The sequence below is a fragment of the Pseudorca crassidens genome, chromosome 15 (assembly GCF_039906515.1).
Source record: "Pseudorca crassidens isolate mPseCra1 chromosome 15, mPseCra1.hap1, whole genome shotgun sequence".
Taxonomy (NCBI): Eukaryota; Metazoa; Chordata; class Mammalia; order Artiodactyla; family Delphinidae; genus Pseudorca; species Pseudorca crassidens.
Window position 1 is genome coordinate 74,958,442 of NC_090310.1, and position 22,685 is coordinate 74,981,126.

The 22,685-nt window shown below is 49.3% G+C and overlaps 1 protein-coding gene across 3 annotated transcripts in view; it reads right to left on the minus strand.

Moving 5' to 3' along the window:
- Nucleotides 1–22,685, minus strand: part of ELMO2 (engulfment and cell motility 2) — a 38,458-nt gene that overhangs the window by 1,753 nt on the left and 14,020 nt on the right. For 2 of the 3 annotated variants that reach the window (XM_067708309.1, XM_067708310.1), the window contains 15 exons: nt 20,345–20,526; nt 18,702–18,801; nt 17,447–17,598; nt 14,863–14,941; nt 11,638–11,688; nt 7,635–7,757; nt 7,185–7,319; nt 6,483–6,587; nt 6,284–6,392; nt 5,808–5,944; nt 4,235–4,398; nt 4,010–4,122; nt 3,714–3,821; nt 2,873–2,955; nt 958–1,035 (listed from right to left, as the gene is read on the minus strand). In XM_067708309.1, coding sequence (XP_067564410.1) covers nt 958–1,035; nt 2,873–2,955; nt 3,714–3,821; nt 4,010–4,122; nt 4,235–4,398; nt 5,808–5,944; nt 6,284–6,392; nt 6,483–6,587; nt 7,185–7,319; nt 7,635–7,757; nt 11,638–11,688; nt 14,863–14,941; nt 17,447–17,598; nt 18,702–18,801; nt 20,345–20,526 — 1,719 coding nt within the window. The remainder of the gene's footprint in view (nt 1–957; nt 1,036–2,872; nt 2,956–3,713; nt 3,822–4,009; nt 4,123–4,234; nt 4,399–5,807; nt 5,945–6,283; nt 6,393–6,482; nt 6,588–7,184; nt 7,320–7,634; nt 7,758–11,637; nt 11,689–14,862; nt 14,942–17,446; nt 17,599–18,701; nt 18,802–20,344; nt 20,527–22,685) is intronic. The other variant, XM_067708311.1, reaches the window with a different exon arrangement.

Sequence of the window (22,685 nt, forward strand, 5' to 3'; positions counted from 1 at the left end):
TAATATGAAGTGTGATTTTTAAAAATGCAATTAATAAGTACAGCAAAAAAAGAACTAAGAACAGGGACACCAACTAGTTTCTCTTTAGAGAAACCTGAAATTGCCCCGGAAATTTGTACTGGTGGGGGGGAGCACATATTAGGTGAAAAGGCAGGAAACAAAAGGAATATCTGTAGAATCTCAATTTTGTTTCAAAAAAAAGTTAAAAAAAAACAAACAAACAACCGTCAATAAATGTTAAGAATAAGTACTAGAAAAACTGAACTAGAGGGTCTCATGACAAGAGGGAATAACAAAGAATTCTCAGCCCATCCCTCCCTAACTCCTGTTCCATCTTTTTCCTGCCTTTGCTCACCTGTCTCCCACCTGCTAGTTCTTCACTTCTTCCCAATCAAACTCCACTGGCAGCTCAGGCCCTGCCTAAGGGTCTCCTCTTTCAGAAGCCCCACCTCCAGTTCCCTCCACTGGCTCTCAGAGCTCACCAGACATGTATGCTCTCAACCACAGCTGCTTTTCAATATCTAGCATCTTCTAGTGCTATAGCTGAAACTGTAGTCCCCGTGTAAAGAGGACCAGATCCACCTGGCTTCAAAGCCCAGGTCAGATCCACTACAACATATGCCCCAGAGCCCTGGAGAGGGAGGATCTGTCAGGCTCACTTGGGTGGGTGGCCACGCGGAAACTGAAAAGAGGAGCATTTTCCTAGTTCCAGGCAAATAAGTTATTCCTAGTTGATCCCGTCTTTCTAACGACAACCTACCACTGCTGCTAAGAGTGACCTGGAGAGCCCAGCTCAGGGGGAAGGACCCCCAGCATGGCAGATCCTTGGTGTCGGCAGCCTTCGTCACACTCTGGGGCCCCTGCCTTTAGGGGGATGTTTCTGTTCTGCCCACCCCTCCCCTCCAGCTGCAGGCACAGAGAAGGCCTGGCTGCCCAAGGCAGCGCCACGCTGCTCACCTCGTACTTATTAGGTGCAATGAAGTTTAAGGTTTCGTCGGGGTCATACAGGATGGAGAAAGCCAGTTCCAGCACCTCCTAAAGGAGAAAGGGCTTCAGTTATTTGGAGCAAGGGAATGGCCTGAGCCCTACATACCAAGAGCTTGGTCAAAGTCCTAGTGACTTGGCACCACCACCAAATATGCTGATTCAGATGAGATGTCATCAAGGTCCCAGGGCTCATGCACAAATGTGGCTGGAGATGAGGGCACCGGTAATCAACCCTCACTAACCCACCTAAGTCATGCCTAGGATGTGGTGATACTTTCTAAGATTGGAGAAAAATCATTTCTCAACACTCGGAACCTTTGAATGTCAGAGTCCACGACTGTATATTACCTTACATATATATCTGGGTAATTAAACTGAAAGTCTTAACAGTTTAAAAAAAACACCACAACAGAAACAAACTGTGGCCAAAAATGGGACGACCTGAGCATCAACAACATAACTGTAATGACTGAAACAAATATAATAGGCTTAAATCCATGAGTTCACAATACCACTAAAAAACCAAAGCAAAACACATGCACAAAATAGGTCACTATTGGATGATACCAGGGAACTAAGTCCTTGTTTTAAAAGTAGGTACATAAAAGAACAGAATCAAGCGTTTATCCTCCCTTCTTATAAACTGCACCACTGGGAAACCACCATAGATGATGGCAAGTTTCTCTTTAGAGAAGTAGTTCGACTAATAAACGAAAAGGGATGAGCGCACTAGAATATCACTAGTTTGCAAACCTTAATTTACTCATGAAACGAGGCACTGAGCATCCAGAGTCTGCTAACATCACAAAAAAGACAGACAACCAGACATTATGTGCCTCTTGATAGAACAGAATACCATCTAGGAAGGAGTCTGGCCAAAATAAAAAGGTCAAGCCTGAACTGGATCAAGCCTCTAGATCTCTCTACCAATTTACAGATCTGGGACAGAGGAATAGGCTCAACTACACCACAGGGAGACAATCAGCAGATTTCAGACTCTGGGAAACTACCAAACAAGCAACCTGGTTTCTTCAACTAATAAACTGCAAAGAGAAGGGAAAAAAAAAGATCTGCAAAAGATGGAGGGGGGGCTTCCCTGGTGGCGCAGAGGTTGAGAGTCCGCCTGCCGATGCAGGGGACACGGGTTCGTGCCCCGGTCCGGGAGGATCCCACATGCCGCGGAGTGGCTAGGCCCGTGAGCCATGGCTGCTGAGCCTGCGCGTCCGGAGCCTGTGCTCCGCAACGGGAGAGGCCACAGCGGTGAGAGGTCCGCGTACCGCAAAAAAAAAAAAAAAAAAGATGGAGGGGGAACTTACAAATTAAGAAACTTAAAAGACTTATCACAGTGCAGAGACCCTATTTGGATTCTGATTTAGCAAACTAAGTGGGTATGAGTGTGTGTATGTGTGCATGCGAATACACATACACATATTTTTATAGAGAGAAACGATGACATTTTTAAGACAATTAGTGGAAAATCAAACATCAATGGCATACTTGATACTAAATAACAACTTTTTATTTCCTTTTAGATGTGCAAATAGTACTGTGACTATGTTAACAGAGTCCTTATAATTTAGAGATTCATTCTAAACATTTACAGAAGAAACGATATAATACTTGAGATTTTCTTCAAAGTAATAAGGGAAGAGGGACAAGTGGATGGGTAGACTTTGCCCTGGTTGATGAGGCTGGGTGAGGCGTCTATGGGGGTTCTATCTATCTTGGTGTCTGTTCAAACTGTTCTTAACAAAACATTCAGGATGAACTTAATGTGAGACAGCATGGGGGCGAGAGGTCACGCACCTAGAAAGCAACCACCACCGACTACGCTCCACGTATCACTGTGACAGCAGCTCAGACTCTGGGCTGCCTCTCCACTCACCTTGTTCTGTTTCAGAGCACTTTTCTCTTTCATGTGGGGACAATCTTTCCCAGTGACAATGGCCTTAATGTCTGCAACAGGAACTGATAAATGAGGGGAATTAGTTTCTGGAAGCTTTATGTTGCAAGTTGGTCCTTGCATCAGTGCTGGAAGGGACGGCCCAGCCCCCAGACCCACAGGGCTGTATGAGCTCAGGGAGGGTTCCCCGCTCCGTGGTCGCTTCGCCTGGACTCTCTGGCCTGCTGCGCTGTGTCAAGTCTAACTGGGGGTGGGTTCAGGGCTTCTGCACTGTCTGCCTAGGGAAGGGGGCCTCAGACACTCACCTCACTTCCACTTCGTGGCGATAAAGATGACAACGGCCACGAGAGCCAAGGCAGCTAATAATTACTCTTACTCCCTGCCAGCCATTGTTCTAAGTGCTTTACATATAGGACTCACTCAATCCTCTGATGAGGGAAATGTGGCTATTATTCCCATTTTACAGAAGAATCCAAGGCAGAGGGGAGAATTAACTTGTAATTAATTAGAATTAACAGCAGAGCCAGGATGTGAATCCAGGCAGTCAGGCTTCAGAGCTCTGCTCTTAACCACCGCCTTTCAATTTAGTCTTGTATCACCCTTTACAATCTGCAAAACCCATACCTGTGATCTCACTGAATTCTCCAAACAGCCCCTTGACCCCTAGGCCAGGTGGAGATGACCTCTGACCAATGCGGAAATGGGTTCAGAGAAATAACTGGCCCAAGGCCAGATTACCAGTTTGAAGCAGCCAGGACTAGAACTCAGGTCTCCTGACAGCAAGTCCAGCTACCATGACACCCCAACAGAGAAATGAACTTACTTTTCTCCTGCAGGGATTCGAATGTCACCTCCCCTTGAGGGTTGTCGTCCAAGTCACCGTAGTGCAGGACCTTGTGGTTCAGGGCCAAGCGGCAGTACCAGAAACGCTCTGGAACACAAGGGAAGACAGGCAGGTGAGCAAGGACAGTTCCGGGAGAGGCCTGGGCACACGAGGGGCAAAAAGACGACTCATTCCCTGCCTGCTCCCCGCAGGGACTGCCCGGGCAGGTGCCCCACGCAGTGCGGCGGCTCCGGGCAGTAGGGACAGACGGTCCAGCGCTCAGGCCCTCAACTCACCTTGCCTCCGGCGATTCCCAATCTTTCGGAAGCTGCTCCCCTCACAGAGCCGGTTCAGGCGTTGCTGCTTGATCAGCTCAAGGATCTCGGGCTGGATCTTCTCCCTCAGCTCCCTGCGGTGGACATGCACCGGCGTAAGGAGAAGGTCACGGGGACAGCAGGCCTTCTGAAGGGAGGCAGAGCTGGCACACCCCCACCCCCACCCTGCCCCATCACGGCATTTACACAATCGGCGGGGACTGGAAGTCGTCCTGACTCATCCTCTCGGACTGGCGTAGTCGCAGAATCTCAGAGTAGCTCAGGCTCCGCAGTTTGCTCTTGAACTGATCCAAAGAGTTGGGTTTGGAGGGCAAGGCCCGAGTGATCTGCTCCCGGACTACCTGCATAACCTGAGAGAGGAAGGCGGCCGCCTCAGCCCTGGTCTGATAAGCGGATGCCAGGCTCTGCCCTCCGCGGTCCTGAGCACGGTGGGTACCACAGGCATCCACTGGGCGAGTAAGAGCACTGAGTCTCTACTATTATCTCTTCTCAGTTACGTAGGACAAATGATGGATGGTGACAAATGGATTTTTTTTTTTTTTTGGCTGCACCATGGGGCATACAGGATCTTAGTTCCCTGACCAGGGATCGAACCCGTGTCCCCTACAGTGGAAGCGTAGAGTCTTAACCACTGGACCGCCAGGGACATCCAGACAAGTGCTTTATTTCTCATACATTCTGGAGTCAGAGAGGAGTAGGTTCAGATCTCAACTCTGTGCTTCAATCTTCTCCTTGAGCAAGTCACTCAACATCCTCAGGGCCCCACCTACTCATCCTTAAAGCTAGAGAAAGGAAGACACATCTTCGACAGAGGTTGCCACAAGCATATGAGTGAGACGCCATCTGGATGCACAGTGCCTGGCACACTGTAGTGTGTTCAAAACATGTGATAGTTCCCTTAAAACAACAACAGCTAAGTAAAAAGCAGGACACCATCTGCACATCCAGTCGGCTCCCCACCAACGAAGGAAAAATCTACAGCAAAAAAAAGACCAGAGGGGCTTCTTTGGTGGCGCAGTGCATAAGACTCCGTGCTCCCAATGCAGGGGGCCCAGGTTCGATCCCTGGTCAGGGAGCTAGATCCCACATGCATGCTGCAACCAAGAGTTCGCATGCCACAACTAAGGAGCCCTCCTGCTGCAACTAAGACCCGGCACAACCAAATAAATTAAAAAAAAAAAAAAAGACTAGAGGGAAACATAAAAATGGTCATTGTCGCTGGATAGGGGAATTATAGATAACTTTTTCTTCTTTATATTTCACAAATTTTTTACAATGAGATGAGCAGCTTCAAAAGAGCCAACTCCTAGATAATCAGCTTTTGAGGGTCTAGCAGTGCTGTCAGAGGGTGGACTCAGAACGCATCCAGAAATGGCTACTGGTAAGTACCCCTGACATGCACTTCACTGCGGATCCACCCCGATGTCTCCATAACATCTGCAGTTCACAAAACTGCCACAGTGCCTGCACAGAGTAAGTGCTCAGTAACCCACAGCTATCACCGTTATGTTTATCCTCCTGCCCCCGAAGGAAGGCCGGAGGGGCCAGTACTGGTCCACTGGGCAAATGAGGGGCCCAGCAGGGAGACACCTGCTCAGGGTTACAGAGGGGACTGACGCTCTCAATGCCTCCGTCTTGTGACTCAGTGCTGCAGACCACACTGTCCTCCAGCTGAGGTATTCCCCAGGCTCTGGCCAGCTGTCACAGACTGTCCTGGGAGGGTCTCAGCCCACAGGCCTCAGAGCTCTGTGACACCGACCTTGTTGAAGTCCTCAGCTGTTGCCCTCATCTCCTTCCAGGTCTTGTTCAACAGCTGGATGCAGATTCCAAAGAGCTCTTCGAACGCTCGGTCATGGGTGAAGAACATCGGGTGGTAGTCGTTGCGCCCTTCATTTGCTGTGGAAGAGGAGAAACGGAAAGGATGAAGCTGGGAGCCCATGTCCAGAAACCTGGGATCCTCCACATCAAAGTCTGGAGGAACAAAACCAGACTGAGGACCGAGAAGGGTAGTGGATGGGGGCGTAGCTACTGAACATGCCAAATCACCAGCTCAAACGAGCCACAGCCACGACCCCCACAGACAACAGCAGACGGATTACAGCTCTCTCGGTAATTTTTAGAAAAGTACAGTAAGGCTGTCCAGTCCCGTGGACACCTAACTCTATACCGTCGAGTCTCACCAGGCTCCTGAGTACAAGGAATGGCTGAAGGAAGGGGGCAGCCACACAGACTTACGCAGTTCCCCGACCTGTAGGATCTCACAGAGCATTCTGGTGAGCTCAATGGCACTGCGGCCAAAGGGGCACTCGTGCTTGTCTTCTCGGCTGCTGTTCTCCAGGACAATCTGTGGGCAGAAGAGGAACGGGGGGGTGAGGGAGGCAGGGAGGCAAGCGATGCGGCATCAACACAGAGAAAGCTGTTCCCCAGCCTTTACCCGGATGTAGGTGTCCTGATGGACTTTCGCCAAGTACAGCATGTTGTCCAAGGCCAGCATTCCAGGAGGAGTCTGGGTAAAGTCCATTGCTGGGTTGATATGGTTCTGTAGAAATAAACACACCCGATTTGAGACTCGGTAGACACTGCGTGCGAGCTCACCTGAGGGGGATCCCGATCACCCCTCCACCACATGCCGCCCGCAAGTCACACCTGCCTCTGTTGTAGCTCTTGTCACGTGCCCATCTCTACTGCGAGGCCGTGAGCTCAAGGCCACTGGACGGTGCCTGACTCGTCTTACATCCCCCCTGCCTAAATACTGCTGGGTGCCGAGCAGATGCCCAATAGGTATTTAAATGAATTAGTTCCATTCTCAAGTTGTAGCCTAGCACAACATATCCACTCCAGATTTTCAAAGAACCTAGCTGCTTTGATAAGAGATCCCCTCTCCACTCATTCGGCTGACCTCCTGGGCCCTCCTACAGATGGGTTTGTTTCAAGGGGCCAAATGTGGCACATAAACTTGTGAACCTGCCACGGCCAAAGCAAACCAAGTGTCAAGGCCCCTCCAGCTCCTTAGTGTCTTCTGTGCCGGGGCCACCATCATGTTATGAGAGAGGGTTGTCAGGGTTCTGTCTGGGTGGCCCTCTGACTCCCTGTCAGGGGAGAAGGTCTACCAGTGTCCATGCTCTGCGAAACTCACAGTAAATCCCAGCATCTTGTAGTCCTTGGTATACATGGCTTTGCGTTTTTCAGTCCCACTCCCGGGGACGTTGCTAGGGTCAGACTCTGCATCAAATGCAATCCTCCTCAGTTCAAATATAATGTCTCTTTGAGCCTGGGAGGTGAAATAGACAGTCAGCAGGTGAGTCGGCTAGTCAAGGGAAACAAGGAAAGGAAAGAGTGGGTAGAGCTTTTCCGGGCAGAACTCTGGTCCCGATCGATCTTTGAGGAGGCATCACCTCTAGCATCGCAGGACAGAGGTGGGCTTGGCCCAGTCACCCAGCAGAAAGGGACCATGGTGAGGCACAAAGCTGACACAACTAAGCACAGCTCCTGACACACAGCAGGTGCTCGATACACAGGGCGGAATGCACCACATCAAACAGCACACGATGCCAGCCAGGAAAGCTCTGTCCCACTTAGAACCAACCTGGTCATTGGGGTCCATCTTGGTCATCATCCTTTCTTCCAGAAGGTTAAAGGTCAGCACTTGCAGGACATACAGCTGATGGGCCATCTCAGTTTTGATGGGGCGGTTCCCTCGGATCACATGCTGGAGAGAGCAAAGGCAGGGAGCAGAGGGTTGGACTGATTTTTACTGAAGAGTCACATCCATGCTGGTGAAAAGACAGTACGCTGGGCAGGGGACAGGGTTTCCTCCCCCACACAGGGAGTTCCAGAAGGGGATGGAATATGAATGGCTCTGATTCAGGCAGAGATGATTCACTGCAGGCCTCAAGGGCACCATCTTTTTTTGTGCACGCCCCTGGCCGGGGAAGTAACATTACGATGCGGGAGATCAGCCGCTGGACCTCATTCCAATCGATCCAGACAACAGAGTGTGCGTGAAGAGTCGCTTGCAGAACTGGACAGTACAATTCTTTTGTTTTCCCTTAGAAAAATAAAATGTTTTGGATGGCCTCACCAGGTAGAGAGGTTCCGAAAAGATCATTTTCTTTCAATCATCTCGAGACACCTACACAAAGAGGGGCACCTAACGCTCCTTGTCTGGCCCCCTTCTCTCCTACTGGTGTCCCTCCCCTTCCCTCTGCTCATTCTGGGTATGTCCCCCTCCCCATGTCCCCGCACCACATCCCTCTCCTCTCCTCTAATTCTATCCTCCCCACCCACTCAGCTCACCACCTCCTCCCTGATGCCCACCAACCTTAGGTCCTTCTCCACCTCTCACGCTCCATCTCTGTCTTGTTCTACATGCCACAGCCCCCCTCTGTCCTCCGGGCTGGTTCCCGTCCTGTCCCTTGGTGTCCTGTTCCCTCGCCCGCAGTAGCCTCCTGCTCTTTCCTGCCTGCTCCCTTGCATTCCTCACTCCCTCTGTCTCACTCACCATCTAGAATCCTGTCGTTCTTGGTCTTTTCTTGCCCAAAGGAGACTCTTGCCCAGTTTCCCACACGTAACCGCCCTCTGTGCCCTTCGTGTTCTCTTACTCGGTCTAGCTCGTCTCTAGAGCCGTGTTGTCCAGTATGGTAGCCACTAGCCATATGTGGCCACGTGCATCTAAGTCAGTTAAAATTGATTCAAGTTAAAAGTTCAGGTCCTCAGTCGCACTAGCCACATTTTAAGCTCAGGAGGCACAAGTGGCTAGCGGCTACATCCAATGACAGAGTAGAACGGAACATATCAGAAAGTCCTGCTGTACTCTAAAGTACTTAGCTTTCTAACTCTAGGTCAGCTCTCTCTAGAGCTTGCCCTGGTTCGGGATCGATCTCTTTAGATCTGTGCAGTCCAGTCTGGCAGCCACCAGCCGCCTGTGGCTGGTGGACACTTGAACTGTGGCCAGGCCAAGTTGAGCTGTGCTGTGGCCGTAAAATGCACACTGGAGGCCAGCGCCTTAGTGCGGAGACGGGGAGTGTAAGATATCTCAGCAGCAGTTTTCCTGTTGGTTGCACGTGGGCGTCACAGTATTTTAGATATGCCGGGTTAAACGAATTATATTATTGAAATTCATTTCCCCTATCCCTTTTTTAGTCAACGCTGCTACTAGAACACTTACATGAAACAAGTGGCTCGCATCATATTTCCCCTGGACGGCGCTGCTCTAGGCTTCCTCTCCCCACCGGTGCGACTCCATGAGAGCTCTTCCTTTCTCTGTCTTTCTTTCCCTATATCTGCAAGGCCCAATACAGTAGCCAGAAGCCACACGTGGGCATTTAAACTGAAACTTTAAAGAGCTACAAATTCAGTTCCCCAGCCACGCTAGACACATTTCAAGTGTTCAACAGCCATACGTGGCTTGGGCCACCCTTTCTGCACACACCTCCCCAGCTACAGCAGGTTCTAGGGGACAGCGCCGCTCTGCTCACCTCCTCCCTGAGCCCTCTCCGCGGCCTGACCTCTCTCACCAAGCCTCCTCGCCCCTCCCAAGCTTCCTTCTCAAGGTCTGCTCTGCCCCTCCTCCGCCTCCAGTCTCTTCTCTCCGCTTAGGCTGCTTCTGCCCCTCCACCTCACTCTGAGCCTCTTCCTTTCTCTGCGTCCCTCCCTCTGTCACTCTGATTTCTCCCTACCCATCTACCCCTATTCCTCTCTCCTCACCTCTCTCCAGAATTCATAAAACCACTCTGAAGAGAGGTTAAAGTTAATGTGATACTGGTTTCCATTCACTTTAATCCCCGTTTCTCAATCTCAGAGATGTCAGAGTGGGAGGGTAATTCCTCGAGTCATCAATGGCTTAAAGAAGAACAGTGCCAGTCTGATGAAGTCTTATTTAACTGGCAAGTACCTCGAGGCCTCAGCTCCCTGGCTCAACTCCGTTCAATCCCGGGACTTAGGTGAGCACGCGTTAACCTTCTCCTAGCAGACCGGTTCAGTCTGAGTCCTGACACCAAACTGTCTTCTATAGTGGATGGAATCTTTGCTTGTTCACCAGGCTTGTCCAGAAATGAGATGAACGTCTAATCTCGTTCAGGTAAATGATAAGCCTCGAAATTCATTAAAGTTCTCTGAGAAGGGCACCCACTCCCACACATGCAGAGGATGGCGCCCAACACAACCGCTCGGACACGGGAGACAAGAATGTGGGGACCTGTGTGGCAGGCAGAGGGCGGAAGCGTCTGGCCAGGTCCTTCCTGCCGGGCTGGCAGCGGGGCTGTGTGACCAGGGAGGTGGCCCGCAGGCAGGAGCTCGCTCTGCGAGGTGAAGTCCGGTGGGCTCTGCCTGTTTAGAGCAGCTGATCGCTCCACCTCACAGGTGCCCACGATTACTTCTTGAATTCTGTCACCTCTGTATCTTGTTTACGGTGAAGGAACTGCCCATGTGAGCAGAGCGCTCACCAAGTGCCAGGCCCCCTGCTAAGCCCTGTGTCTATGTATCAGCTCATGTGGGCCGCACATCCAGATAAGCAAACTGAAGCCCACAGGAGTTAAGTGAACCGCTCAAGATGAAAGACTGGTTAAAGGCAGAGCGGGGGCTGCCGACTCCAAAGTTCATGCTCAGAATTAGGAAGCCTTTCACACTTGACTCTCGATTTCTCATTTTGTTCCCTACACTGTGGTCTCCCAGGTGCACCTGGTTTTGGACGACTGATAAAAGGGCCTTTTAACCCAGCTCCTTGACTCTCCTTCCCCGCCCTCACCTCCCACCTCAGCTCTCTCCCCGCCCACATCCCCACTGCAGAACAGGGACTGAGACCTCCCTCCAGATGCCTCCCTCCCCCGCCAACTCCCGCTCTACCCTCCTCCCTCACACACCCCTCAGGAAACACGGATCTTGGAGTGTGACCTTTCTAAAACGCCGGCCTGGTTATTTCACGAGCCTGATTAAAGCCCCTCAGTTGCTTTTGGGAGAAAGACCTAGGCCCTACCTGATCTGGTCTTTGCTACCTCTCCAGCCTGTCACAAATTCTCACCCCAAGCTCCACCGGACCACACACTCCTCCTAGGTGCCCCCTTCCCCATGCAGGAACTCCTTTTCTGACTGGTCATCTGGCTTATCCTCAGCCTTCCCTGAAGACCCGCCTCTAAGGGCTCCTGACAACTCTCCTTTGCGGCAGGACTGACAGCTCCTCTCTGCAATCTCCCAGGCTGGGCATCCCTCCCGGTGCCCCGCACAACTCAGGGTTATGACTGGTGTTAGTTGAGTGAATTCCTCTTCTGTGCCTATTTTAACACACTCCCTCTGAATAAAAGTCTGTGGGGTTGTGAGGCAACAAACAGTATATCTGGCTAAGTACCTCCTTAGAGGCTCTGCAGCTCCTGGTGGGACAGCCTCCTAGAGACAACCCTGCTTACAGTGGATCAGAAACCATAAGCTTTCCAGCTTAGGAAGTGTTTAGTACCTATCGGTAAGGACCCTCTGAGTGCCCATCCCACTCCACAGTGATTTCAATAATAATAATACAGCTATAATAATAGTGATAGTTGTAGTTAATAGTAACAAAACAATAACAGTAACAAAACATAGCTTGTCTGGGAACTTACATTGAGGATTATGGACCGAAGGTGCTTCTGTGCGAATGCGTTGGCCATATCCTATTAAGAAGAAGCGACATAAGGTAAGGTGGCAGGCATGCAGCTGTGACAACTATCAAGAGGAAGGTGATGTCATAGCTCTGGGGCTTTTTCCCTTAATTTTTTTCCTTTAAAATGAAAAGTGGGCAAATGAAAAAAAATTCACAGACCTTCAAATACGTATTTTATACTCTGAAAAATTCCCATACATTTTCTTTCATGAGTACACATTAATGCAAACAGGGTTTCCTTTCCCAATGGTACAATCAACCGTGTCATCTTCAAAGAGGGACAAAGGCTGCTTCAGGACGAGACACTTGTGTTACAAGGATGCCAGGAGATGGACAACAAGCACAGGCCACAGAGCAGCACGATGGTTCCCAAGCCACATGCACCACGCCAGGCCAGAACCACTGCCAAGGCTGGGAGGGACTCTAATGGAACACTGACTCCAAACCGAGCAAGAGGGCTTGGGCTCCAGCATCCCCCTCCACTGCGCCCCCCCGCCCCAGCACCACGCCAGCAGACGGAGCTGGGGTGGGATGCTCTAAACCAGCAGGTGGTCTACGATTCACTTCTGATCAGTTTAGAGAACAAGGTGTTGGGTGCTTTGGAGTGATTTTTCACAACAGGGTCACCTTTTTTATTTATTTGGTTCAGATTTTGACAGTAACACTTTATTTATTTAGCTCACTCAGGAAATAAAATATCCTACGTTAAGTCAATCTTCCAGGGAATGAAGCTTTAAGGGTCCTCTCAGAACTGTTATTTTGACCATTCTTATGCTAATCTTCTAAAAATATATACACTTCCTGTATTTCTGAAGAGACTACGATGATTATAATAAGTTAATCACTGCCAAGGACTTGACTTCATCAGGAACAAAGAAACACATCAGTTATTATTCTGTGTTGTGACACTGTAATACCCTATGGGGCTTCTGAAATGTGAAGCTATTTTCCCCTAAACAAAATGGTCCCAGATTACTATGCTTTTAATTTTTCTGACAGCTTTTCATAATTCTTCTGTCTCTTCCTTCCAATGTCAGTCACCACTTCTTACAATGTTAATTAGTATGACTTCACTTCCTGAACTGCTGCCTTAATTTAATTTCATAGATAATTCTAAATCAGCGGGCCTGAGGGAGCTGTCACACCTCTCCTAGGGGGCAATATCCGTGAGTGTTGTCATTTTTCTCAGAGCTGGAAGGCCTTTGTCTCTCGCTTCTAGATTTCTAGCCAAATTCCAATGGCTGACGCTGTCAGGAATATTAAGTTTTACTCTGCGTCCCCTGAGCACACACTAACTGGCAAAGGAGGAAGGTGGACTAGAAACTTCTCTGGTAGCTATGGGAGGCCAACTCACGATTAAATCTTGCTGTCCACAACTCACAAAGTTGCTAACTGACAGTGGTCTGCTGCTGGAATATAAAGGCCTGCAACCAAAGGCTTCTCTGCGGTGCCGGGGGAAGCACTCATCCTTTTTCATATCCTCATAGAGCTGACCTCTTTGAGCTCCCTCTAATCCTCTAAGAAACCGTCCCTCTAAGAAACGAGTATCCAAATTCCCTTCTGTCAACTGTCTAAAGCTTTTCCAATTCCTAGGATCTAGAAAGCGTCCAAAAGGGCGTGGATGTACCTTTACTCCTGGCTACAGCAAGCTGGAATGTGATGCATCTGGCATCGTCTAGATGAAAGCCACAGGCTATTTCTGAATCTGATCTTCCTGGCTGAACCACAGACCCATGTGAAGGCAGGTTACAAAGGAGAGACTGGGCCACATTCCCCAGGGCAGGCGTCCCCTTAATCCTTTATGCGACTCTGATCCGTGGTACTTCGCTAAGTGTCCTGACAAATGAGATTTACAGCACACAACCTTTTCCTGTGTCTTGCAGCTCCCTGAACAACTAGATCAGATCACGAGATTCTCACCCAGCTTCAACCTCCCCACCTGGAAAAGAGCGGGGCCCTTTCCATATGGCAGCGCTACTTACAGTGACAGGGAGGTCTAGAGGATTAAGATGCTTGTCCTGCCGGCAGAAAGCAAAAAGCACAGAGAGAAGCAGATGGAAGAATGAGCCTTCAGCTTACATTCAAAACAGGACTAGGGAGGAAGAGATGAACAGAGCCAGCCATCCAAGAAAGACAAGGACAGACAGAACCACAGACGCTCCTGGTCCTCCCACCAGAATCTTCCAGGAACTTGGTACATAATCCCACAGGATTTACAACTTACTGAGCCCACGGTATTGACCGAGAATTACAAAGTCTTGCTTTTGTACATCACTTGGGATTTGACCAGAGAAATCTAGAACAGTCGCGTTGGAAGGGCTCAGAGCGATCTTTAATCTGGCCCTTGCATTTTACAGAAAGGGAAACGGAGACCCAGGGGGGTTAGAGCACTTGCCCAGCAGTGGCAGGAAAAGTACTCAGCCTCGGACCCTGGCCTCCTAGGTCAGTCCTTGCTCCACTGCCCAGCTGATCCCTGGTTTCCTCACTTGTAAAATATGGCTTTTTCTCATGACATCCTTATGAGGTGAATGGGGCAGATGTTGTTACTCCCACGTTATAGGTGAGGAAACTGGGGTTTAGAGAAGCAGAGCGATTTGCATCATGTCACACAGCTGATTGATAGGGAAGAAAAAAGTTTAGAACCTGGATCAGAGGATCTTTATACGTGAAACTTCAAGCTAAGTCCCTCCACTCTTGCTTCCTTAAGCAAGGATTGCGTTTGTTTCTGTCTCCTGGGACCCGGCAGGGAGGCCCAGCGGGTCTCCTCTCCCTGCTCCCTGCTCCTCTAACCCAGGGGTAGTCGCAGTAAGGCCAAATGAGGCCTGTTGCCTGTTTGTGTCTAGAAGGTCTTATGGAAAGACAGCCACACCCACCTGTCTGCCTACTGTTTGAGGCTGCTTTGGCTACAGCGGCAAGGTTGAATAGTTGCCACGTAGACCACAAGGGCCACCAGGCAAAAAAATATTTACTCGTCCTTGAGGGGAAAAAGTTTGCAGGCCCCTGCCCTGACCTAGGACCCAGCTGGTTTCCCTCCTAGTTCTTCCCCGGGTCTTCCTTAGCAAAGCCACTCAGACGGGCTCTGGCTGCACAGGGGCAGGAGGAGGGACTCTTGGGAAAATGACTGGGTGGATAAGTCTTCTCTTGGGAGAGCCCAGATGAAAAGCTTGAAAAGGCCACCACAGACCTGTCGCTTGTCCTCAGGAGCCTTCAGAAAAAGTGCGTTAATCAGTGCAATGGCGTAGGTCTGAATCTCCTGGTTGGAGCTGTGTCAACGGAGAAAGAAGGCAGAGAGAGGTTAGGAGACTGACCAGCAAGACGATCCTTAGAGATGTTTTAAAACAATCACTTGCACACTGTAATCAAATAATAATCAGAGGCTTAGCCTCAAAAGCTTAAAAGTGGGCAGACTCCCTGACCCAGCAATTCCACTAACAGGAATTTACCCAAAGATAGTCATCAGAGAGCTGTGCATGAGTTACTGGCAAGGTGTTTCATCCAAGTACTATAAAAAAAATCAAGAACAGTAAATAATGCAAATGTCCACAGTAGCGACTCTGTTCATATATATTCAAATCCTAAGCGGTCATTAAAAATGCTGTTTTAGCATAAAGGTTCTTCGCCTGGGGTTAGGGATGGGCTTAGAGTGTCTGGGAACCCTAGAAATGGTGTAGCCATTATTCCTTGTAGCTGGCTGACTATGTGATACTTTTTTCCAGGGAGGTGAGAGTCTATAACTGTTACTGGATTTTCAAAGGCATATGGGGTGGAAAAAAAAAAAAATATATATATATATATATATATACATTTTTTTTTTTTTTTTAATGTTTGGCCAGGCCTCACTGCTTGCGGGATCTTAATTCCCCGACCAGGGATCGAACCCGCACCCTCGGCAGTGGGAGCATTGGAGTCCTAACCACTAGACCGGCAAGGAATTCCTGCACAAGATTTAGAACTACCCTTTCAGAAGGTTCTTTGACATGGGAAATGTTAAGTAACTATTAGTCCATAAAAAAAGTCAAGGCACGCATAGCATGTACAGTAAGATTCCAACTTTCTTAAAAATATGCATAGAAAAAAAACCCAGCGGCACAGTCAATTTACTGTTAACAGTGGTTATGTCTAGAGGGGGGATAATGGGCAAATGATTTCCTTTTTGTGCTTTTCTGTATTTTCAAAATCTCTGACTATGAACTTATTTTATTTTAAACAAATAAAATAACTACAACGCTCCTCTGGAATCTTGTAATCCTGGCACTTGACAAGAGCTCTCCACCTGCCACGTCATAAGTGCATTCTGTGGCTCTCTCCAGAGGGGCTGCTGGGTGTCCTGGTTGGCCGGGGGCACCTTGGAGGTCTGGTGGAGGCTACTAATTGTCCCTCAGCCCAGCAGCAGAGGACATGACTTCTGGGGACAGCAATGGGCTGAAAGTGTTCATAGACTGACCCCTAAGAAATGCCACGCTCCTCTATCATCTCTAAGGAGGTAACTGGTTCATTCCCAATTCAGAAACAAAGAAATAGAGGTAACTCTGAGGTCAGGAAAATCAGGACTCTCCACCTGGAGTTTACAATGTCCCCCTGACTTCAATCAACCTTTTTGGCTTTTGGGCATGAAAACAGAGGCTGAAGAATTCCTTAGAGAAGTGACAAGGAGAAGTCAGAGCTGTAAATCTCCTTGTGCTTCCTTTTTACTTGGACTAGTGGGAAGGTACAGGCTGAGAGCATAGCTGAGTGAAGACAAGGCTGCTATAATCAACCAAGTCTGGGAGCTCTGGCTTCCCCTGGAACTGGCAGGGCCTTCTGTCAATGTCCCATATGCTGGAAGGGAGCAAGGGTTAGGAAGGAATCAGCAGTGTCCCCATCCTTGTTTTGGGAAGTCCAGTCCCCTTAAATTGTGTGGAATGGTTGAAAGGGAAGTATAAAGAATGGGGAGGAGACAAAACAGTGCTCCAAAGGCTTTATCTGTCTTTGGCTTTTGTTTACTATCTGTTAAATGTTTTAGGATGTGATAAGCTTCTTAAAAAACAAACAAAAGCAAAAAACAGAAAAACAAAAAAACCTCCTCAATACCTATCCTGTGCTGGCCCCTATGCTGGACCTTTTATCTTCTTTGATCCTCACAAGTCTGAGAGGCGGGGATGATTAACCTTAGTCTAGAGGCGAGGAAACTTAGGCCAGAAGAGATTAGGTAATTTGCTGAGGGCAGAGACCTAGTTTGCAGTAGATCCTGGATTAGAATTCACATCCTATACAATACTTCTTGCTACCCCCACCAGCATACTGTTAGTTCGGCAAGAGTTCATTCAACAAATGCTAATTGATCTTCTACTTAAATCAAAACAAGGGATACAAAAATGATTGGCCCCTTTTCCCAGAGAGCTCAAAGTTTAAAATGGGAGGCAGATAATAAAAATACAGTATTTTATATAAATATGATTATCATAGGTACAAACAGAAACTATTTGGCCCACAGAGGAGAAAGCATCTAATTCTTTCTGGTACCATGGTGGTACAGGAAGATTGGGAAAAACTTCACATTATCCTGAGAGGCAAGGAGAGTTACAGAGGATTTCAAGCGGGAGCATGACATGACCAGGTCTGAATTACGGGAGGAATTCTGAGTAGTGTAGAAGAGGTGATGAGTGAATGAACAAGCAGATCAGCATCTCAGAGTACAAGCAAAGCAGTAGGATTGGAAGACTTAAACAGAGTAAGAGGGGAGAAGATAACAGGCAGGGAAGGGAGGCTGAGGCAGGGTCTCTACTTACACCTGGAGGTGAGAGATGAGCTGTCCCACAGTGATTTCCTCTGCGATCTTCTGGTACAGACTCTGGCTGTTCAAGACCATGCTCTCCAGGATGGCCAGGGACCTCTGCAGGATTGACACGTCCACCATGGGCTGGCTCACGTACCCTGCGATCTAAAGCCAGAGAGGGCAAGTCAGTTAGGAAGCTCAGGGCCCGAGACAGCTGAAGGCTTAGGTTTCGGACGCCCGCCGCCCCCAGACTCTCCTCTTAGGTGTGCTGTCCACGTTTGGACAGCTGTCCCCAGGTGGATGATGGTATCTGCTATGTTGGCCAATGTGCCAGGGAGTTCCTAGGCATGGATAACTCAATTTCAAATTACAGCATCCACTCAACTATGTTTCGTTAAACCTAAGGGCTTAATCTTTTGTTTTCAAAATAAGGGTTCAGGCATGAAAAAGCCGAGGGTAAAAAGCAGAGGGTTTTACTGATGCTGGGATCTCATTTGCTCTCCATGTACTGTACTCCGGACATACATTTTGTCCCTATACACACGCAGAACAGCAGACTCGGGGACATAGAAAGGACCTCAAAGTCTTATAATCTAATCCCTTTTCTCAATCCCCATTATAACATCTTTGACACATGGTCATTTCACTTGTGCCTAAGTATCTCCAGCATTGGGAAGTTCTCAATGTCCCAACCCAATGACAGGTGTAATTCTAGGTCAGCAGATATAGCATTCATTGGTTTTAGTTCAGTTTTCTGAGGTGATACTGCCCCTTCTTCTAGAAGAAAGGAGGATAAAACTAGAAGTATCTTCTCCCCCCCCACTGAGTTCATCTGACAATCAAACAGTCTACCTTGCAGATTTGTAAACAGAAGGCAGATTGATAAATAGAAGGCAAATGAAATGAACGGTTTTTTTTTTTTTTTTTAATCCAAAGAGGAGGCAGGGCTCAGGAAGCAGGTCAGAAGACTTAGGGATGGTACTGGCTGGCTGGCTGCACGCTATCCCGAGTCTCACTGACAATCCAATTCCACTTTGGCCATAATCAGTTCCGGGAGTCCAGTTCCATCTTCTCAGTGCAGGCCCTGCGAGTGTAACAAAGTACACCTTCCAGGAGCCACAGGAAGGCCGGAGCCTGAGGATGAAACACCTGGCCTCGGGGATCGAACGCCGGCCCTCGCTGGAGCAGCTGTGTCGCCCGCACCTCCCCTCAAGCCTAGAGGACAACTGGCGACGGAGGGAGGAAAGACGGAATGTTGGAGGCCTCACCTGCTTAATGAAGGTGATTGAAACCATGTCCCAGGAGACAATGCCATGGTCCATGAGCTCTAAGAAGGCAGTCAGGGTGAATGCCAGCATCTCACTGTAGCTGAGACATGTGCAAAACACATACAAAACAATACAAAGATTCAGAACTTGGGAGCACAGGTGTGAAGGCAGCCACAATAGGGACGGATTTCAACGTAAGCACCACCTGAGAAATCAGCGAACGCCACTGTGAGCCAGCGCCTGGCACACACCTAAGCTAGGTGTGGAGCAGCTTCTTCCCTGGAATCACCAAAGGAAAGGCTTCTGGGTCTGGCCTTGTCAAATCCCAGCACTTGGTGGGGTACCCGAGGGAGCTTACATCCCAGGTTCACTTTTAGGCTGGGAGGCGGCAGAGCACAGGAGAAAGAGGATGAACTCTGGCCATGGGTTCAACTACTTACTAACTGTGCAAATTTTATCTGTTCAAACTTCTATTTCTTTCTCTGTGAAACTGAGTTCCTCTCACAGCGTTAACCTCACGGCGTTGTGGTGAGGGCAGGGTGACAGTGCATGCGAAACCCTACCACAGAGCTGACAGAGAATGAGGGCTGAAATGTTTTCTCCCCTCTGTCTCTGCTCTGTATACACGTCAACCTTTATACATCTGTACAGTGCTCTATAATTTACAAACTATATTTCCATTTGCAAAGCATGTTCTGACACATTCTCATCCACAGTACTCCTCATGACAATATGGCAAGGGAGGTATCACCTCCACTTTAAAGAGGAGACGAAGGCCAGTCCAACCCCGCACTCCCGGGAGACTGCGGAACGTCTGGGTCAGTGCTGATGGCAGCCAAAGGCTTCGAGATTTCCGTGCAGCCGGAGAATCCAAGACTTAAAACAAATACCCAAGACTAGCTGCTCGGTCTGGCTAAAAATTTCAGTAGCTGATCCATCAACTCAAAGGTTTCTGACTCCCTCTCTGCCAGCTTAGGTTCTGTGGGCTTAGAAGACAAACTAAACATCTGTTTACTCACTGCTGATAATGGCATGGCAGTTTCCCGCCACGTTCACCTTGGCACTGGAGTACCACAAAGCCACTTGCAGTGCGTCGCAAAGTTCCGGACGCCCCCCTGCCCCCGTGAAAATGGGTGACAGGGAGACAGCGGATGGGTGGGGATACGCCCCGGTAAACACAGAGGAGGGCCCGTGCGCGTCTCTGTATAAGGAGCCTGTGTGTGGAGTGGGGAGGTGACTGGAGAGGGAGGGACGCAGGGGTGCGGTTAAGAACACACAGACACCTGTTCTACTTGCTAATGGACAGTCTGCTAACTTCCATCAAGCCGGTCATTTTCCGGAAATGATTTCAGCCGTGAGCTGACCTCTCTCTTCTTGACTTCTAGAGCCCCGACTTTCACGTCACTCAGCATAGTACTGTTTTGTACCGTCACTGAATTTGTGAGAGCCCAACTAGACTACAAGATTCAGGACCACAGTAGTGAATTATACCCCTCTGTGTGGACCCTGGTGCTGGGCACGCTGCTCTGTATGCAGAAGGAGCTCAATAAGCTCATTTGACTCAACGGAAATGAGCATAGGATGCCCTGCGCCGTGTCGTAAATCTCTCGAGAGCTCCCAAACGAGACCTCAGCAACACTCACTGGGATAAGAGCTTGGTTCCGCTTTCCACAAGCCGCGTCAGCACAACAATGCCATCCATGTTGATGAACTCGGTGGCGAAGGTCACGTCCGCAGAAAGCTTGGCCAGCTCCTTCATGGCGTCCAGCCGGGTCTCCATGTTGGATGACTGGGTCCTCTCCATCAGCTGGCGTGCGGCCCGGGACTGCGGGACCAGGGACAAGACACATGCCATCTGCTCCCTGTGGCAGGTTACTGCTCTGTGAATAGCTCACAGGGGCCCTTCTGTGGACTCCCAAGCCCGAGACAGAAGTAGCTCTTCACACTGCTTCAGATTTGCTAAATAAATGTTTATTGGATCAATCAGGGAATCACCAGTACGATGAGACCGGTCTGTGTATGTGTATCCTTTCTGTACCACCCTGGTCTATGGAATAAAAAAATTCCCACCGAGGGAATACAAGAGAGATCTGGGAGATGACAACCCGCTAACCAGGGCAAGTCACAAAGAAACAGATATTAGTTCAATATCAGAGTTTTTCTTTTTTTTTTAATTGAAGTATAGTTGATTTACAATGTTTTGTTAGTTTCTGGTGTACAGCAGTGTTATACACATATATGCGTGTCTGTGTGTGTGTGTGTGTGTGTGTATGTATATTTTCTTCTTCATATTCTTTTCCATCACGGTTTATTACAGGATTATTGAATCTAGTTCCCTGTGCTATACAGTAGGACCTTGTTGTTTGCCTATTTTATATATGGTAGTGTGTATCTGCTAATCCCACACTCCTAATTTATCCCTCCCCCACCCCCTTTTCCCTTTGGTAACCGTAAGAGTTTTCTATTGATATTAACTAAAGCCGTCAGACAGTGGAAGAGGCTGTCTCTTGAATGCTGGGCTCTCGGTCACTGGAAGCAATCGAGGAAGACTGGACGGGCACCTGTACAAAGTGCTGTGGAAGGGGCTCCTATGTGGGTGGAGAATGAAATCTGATGACCTCTAAGGACCCTTTCAATCTGAAACTGTGATCAGCCTGACGCGTTTTTTTCACTTTCCCTCAGAGTCCGTATCATTGTTCCTCAAAGTGCTAGCCCTGGGAAAACTAAGAATACCAAGGGGCTAGAAGCAGCTAATTTCAAAACGGCTTTTCGAAAATGACGGCTGGTGACAGAGCCTCCCCCGAGCACGTGAACCTTTCCCATGGGAGCACCTGCATCCTTCCTGCAACTGCGGCTGACACCCCTCCTCTCATGTTCACTGGTCTTTCCTGTTGCTGAACTTACTCACTCTATAGTCTGTGCCTCACAGCTTACCGTTCCATCATTCTCTATCTCTCGTGTGTTACTTTAATATTCTCGGTTGGAATGGAAGAATCTGGAGAGCACAAGCGCCCCGGGGGGGTCTTCGTTTTTCTTCCAGTGCTAAGCAAGCGACGGAGCCCAGGTACTGCTGCTGCAGAGGAGTCGGGCCTACCCACGTCTCTCCCCTTTAACGGCACGCTGCTCGCGAGGACACAGAAACCCTCCCTCACCTCCACGGTGAGGGACGCGTGCCCTGCGAGAAAAGGTCACAGGACGGAACGATTTGAAGAGCGCTGGTCTGCATCACACTGGGAGCCTTCCAACTCCAAATGTCAGTTCTCCTCCCGGGACAGCATTTCCGGGCCACCTCCTGCGCCTCCTGCTTCTGGGGAAGTCAGCTACGCTGCGCGCGAGGCCCGTAAAATGCTTCGGCACTTCTGTAAGAGCGCGCAGCTCCCAGGCCATCTCGTTAAATTAGCCGAGCTTGGGGAGGAGAAATGAAGTCCTTAGGACGAGAAGAGCTGAGGAGGAGGGCAGGAGCAGGCAGTGCCAAGAACACTGGCCTGGGGTCGCCCAGACCTGGGTTTGAGAGGCAGCTGCGCCGCGTTCTGAGCTGTCGACAACTGGCAGGTTATTTAGTCTCTCTGAGTCTCAGTTTCCTGGTCTGAAAAATGGGGCTATCAAGAGTACTCATCTCATGGGGTTTGTCGAGATTAAGTGATACCATATATGGAAAGTATTCTGCAAAATCCAGGCGCTCAGCCAAGGTAGCTGCTATTACTCCACACCTCCCTTCCTTTCAGATGGACCAGCCTGTCACCTCATCAAGAGAACGGGGCCAGCATGCCCTCCGTTTTCCGGCAGCCCTTCTACAAACCTACCTACGCTACCCCCATATCACTGGTCCTGCTCCAGGCCGAGCCGTCAGGGCAAATCCCTCCCCTGGGCTGTGGGCTCCCCCTGTCCTGTGGGCAGCAAGGTCCTGCCCCCGTCACTCATCCCCCCTTTCCCGCACTGGCAACCTTCCTCTCTTGCATCTTAACGTATTTTCAAGGACACATA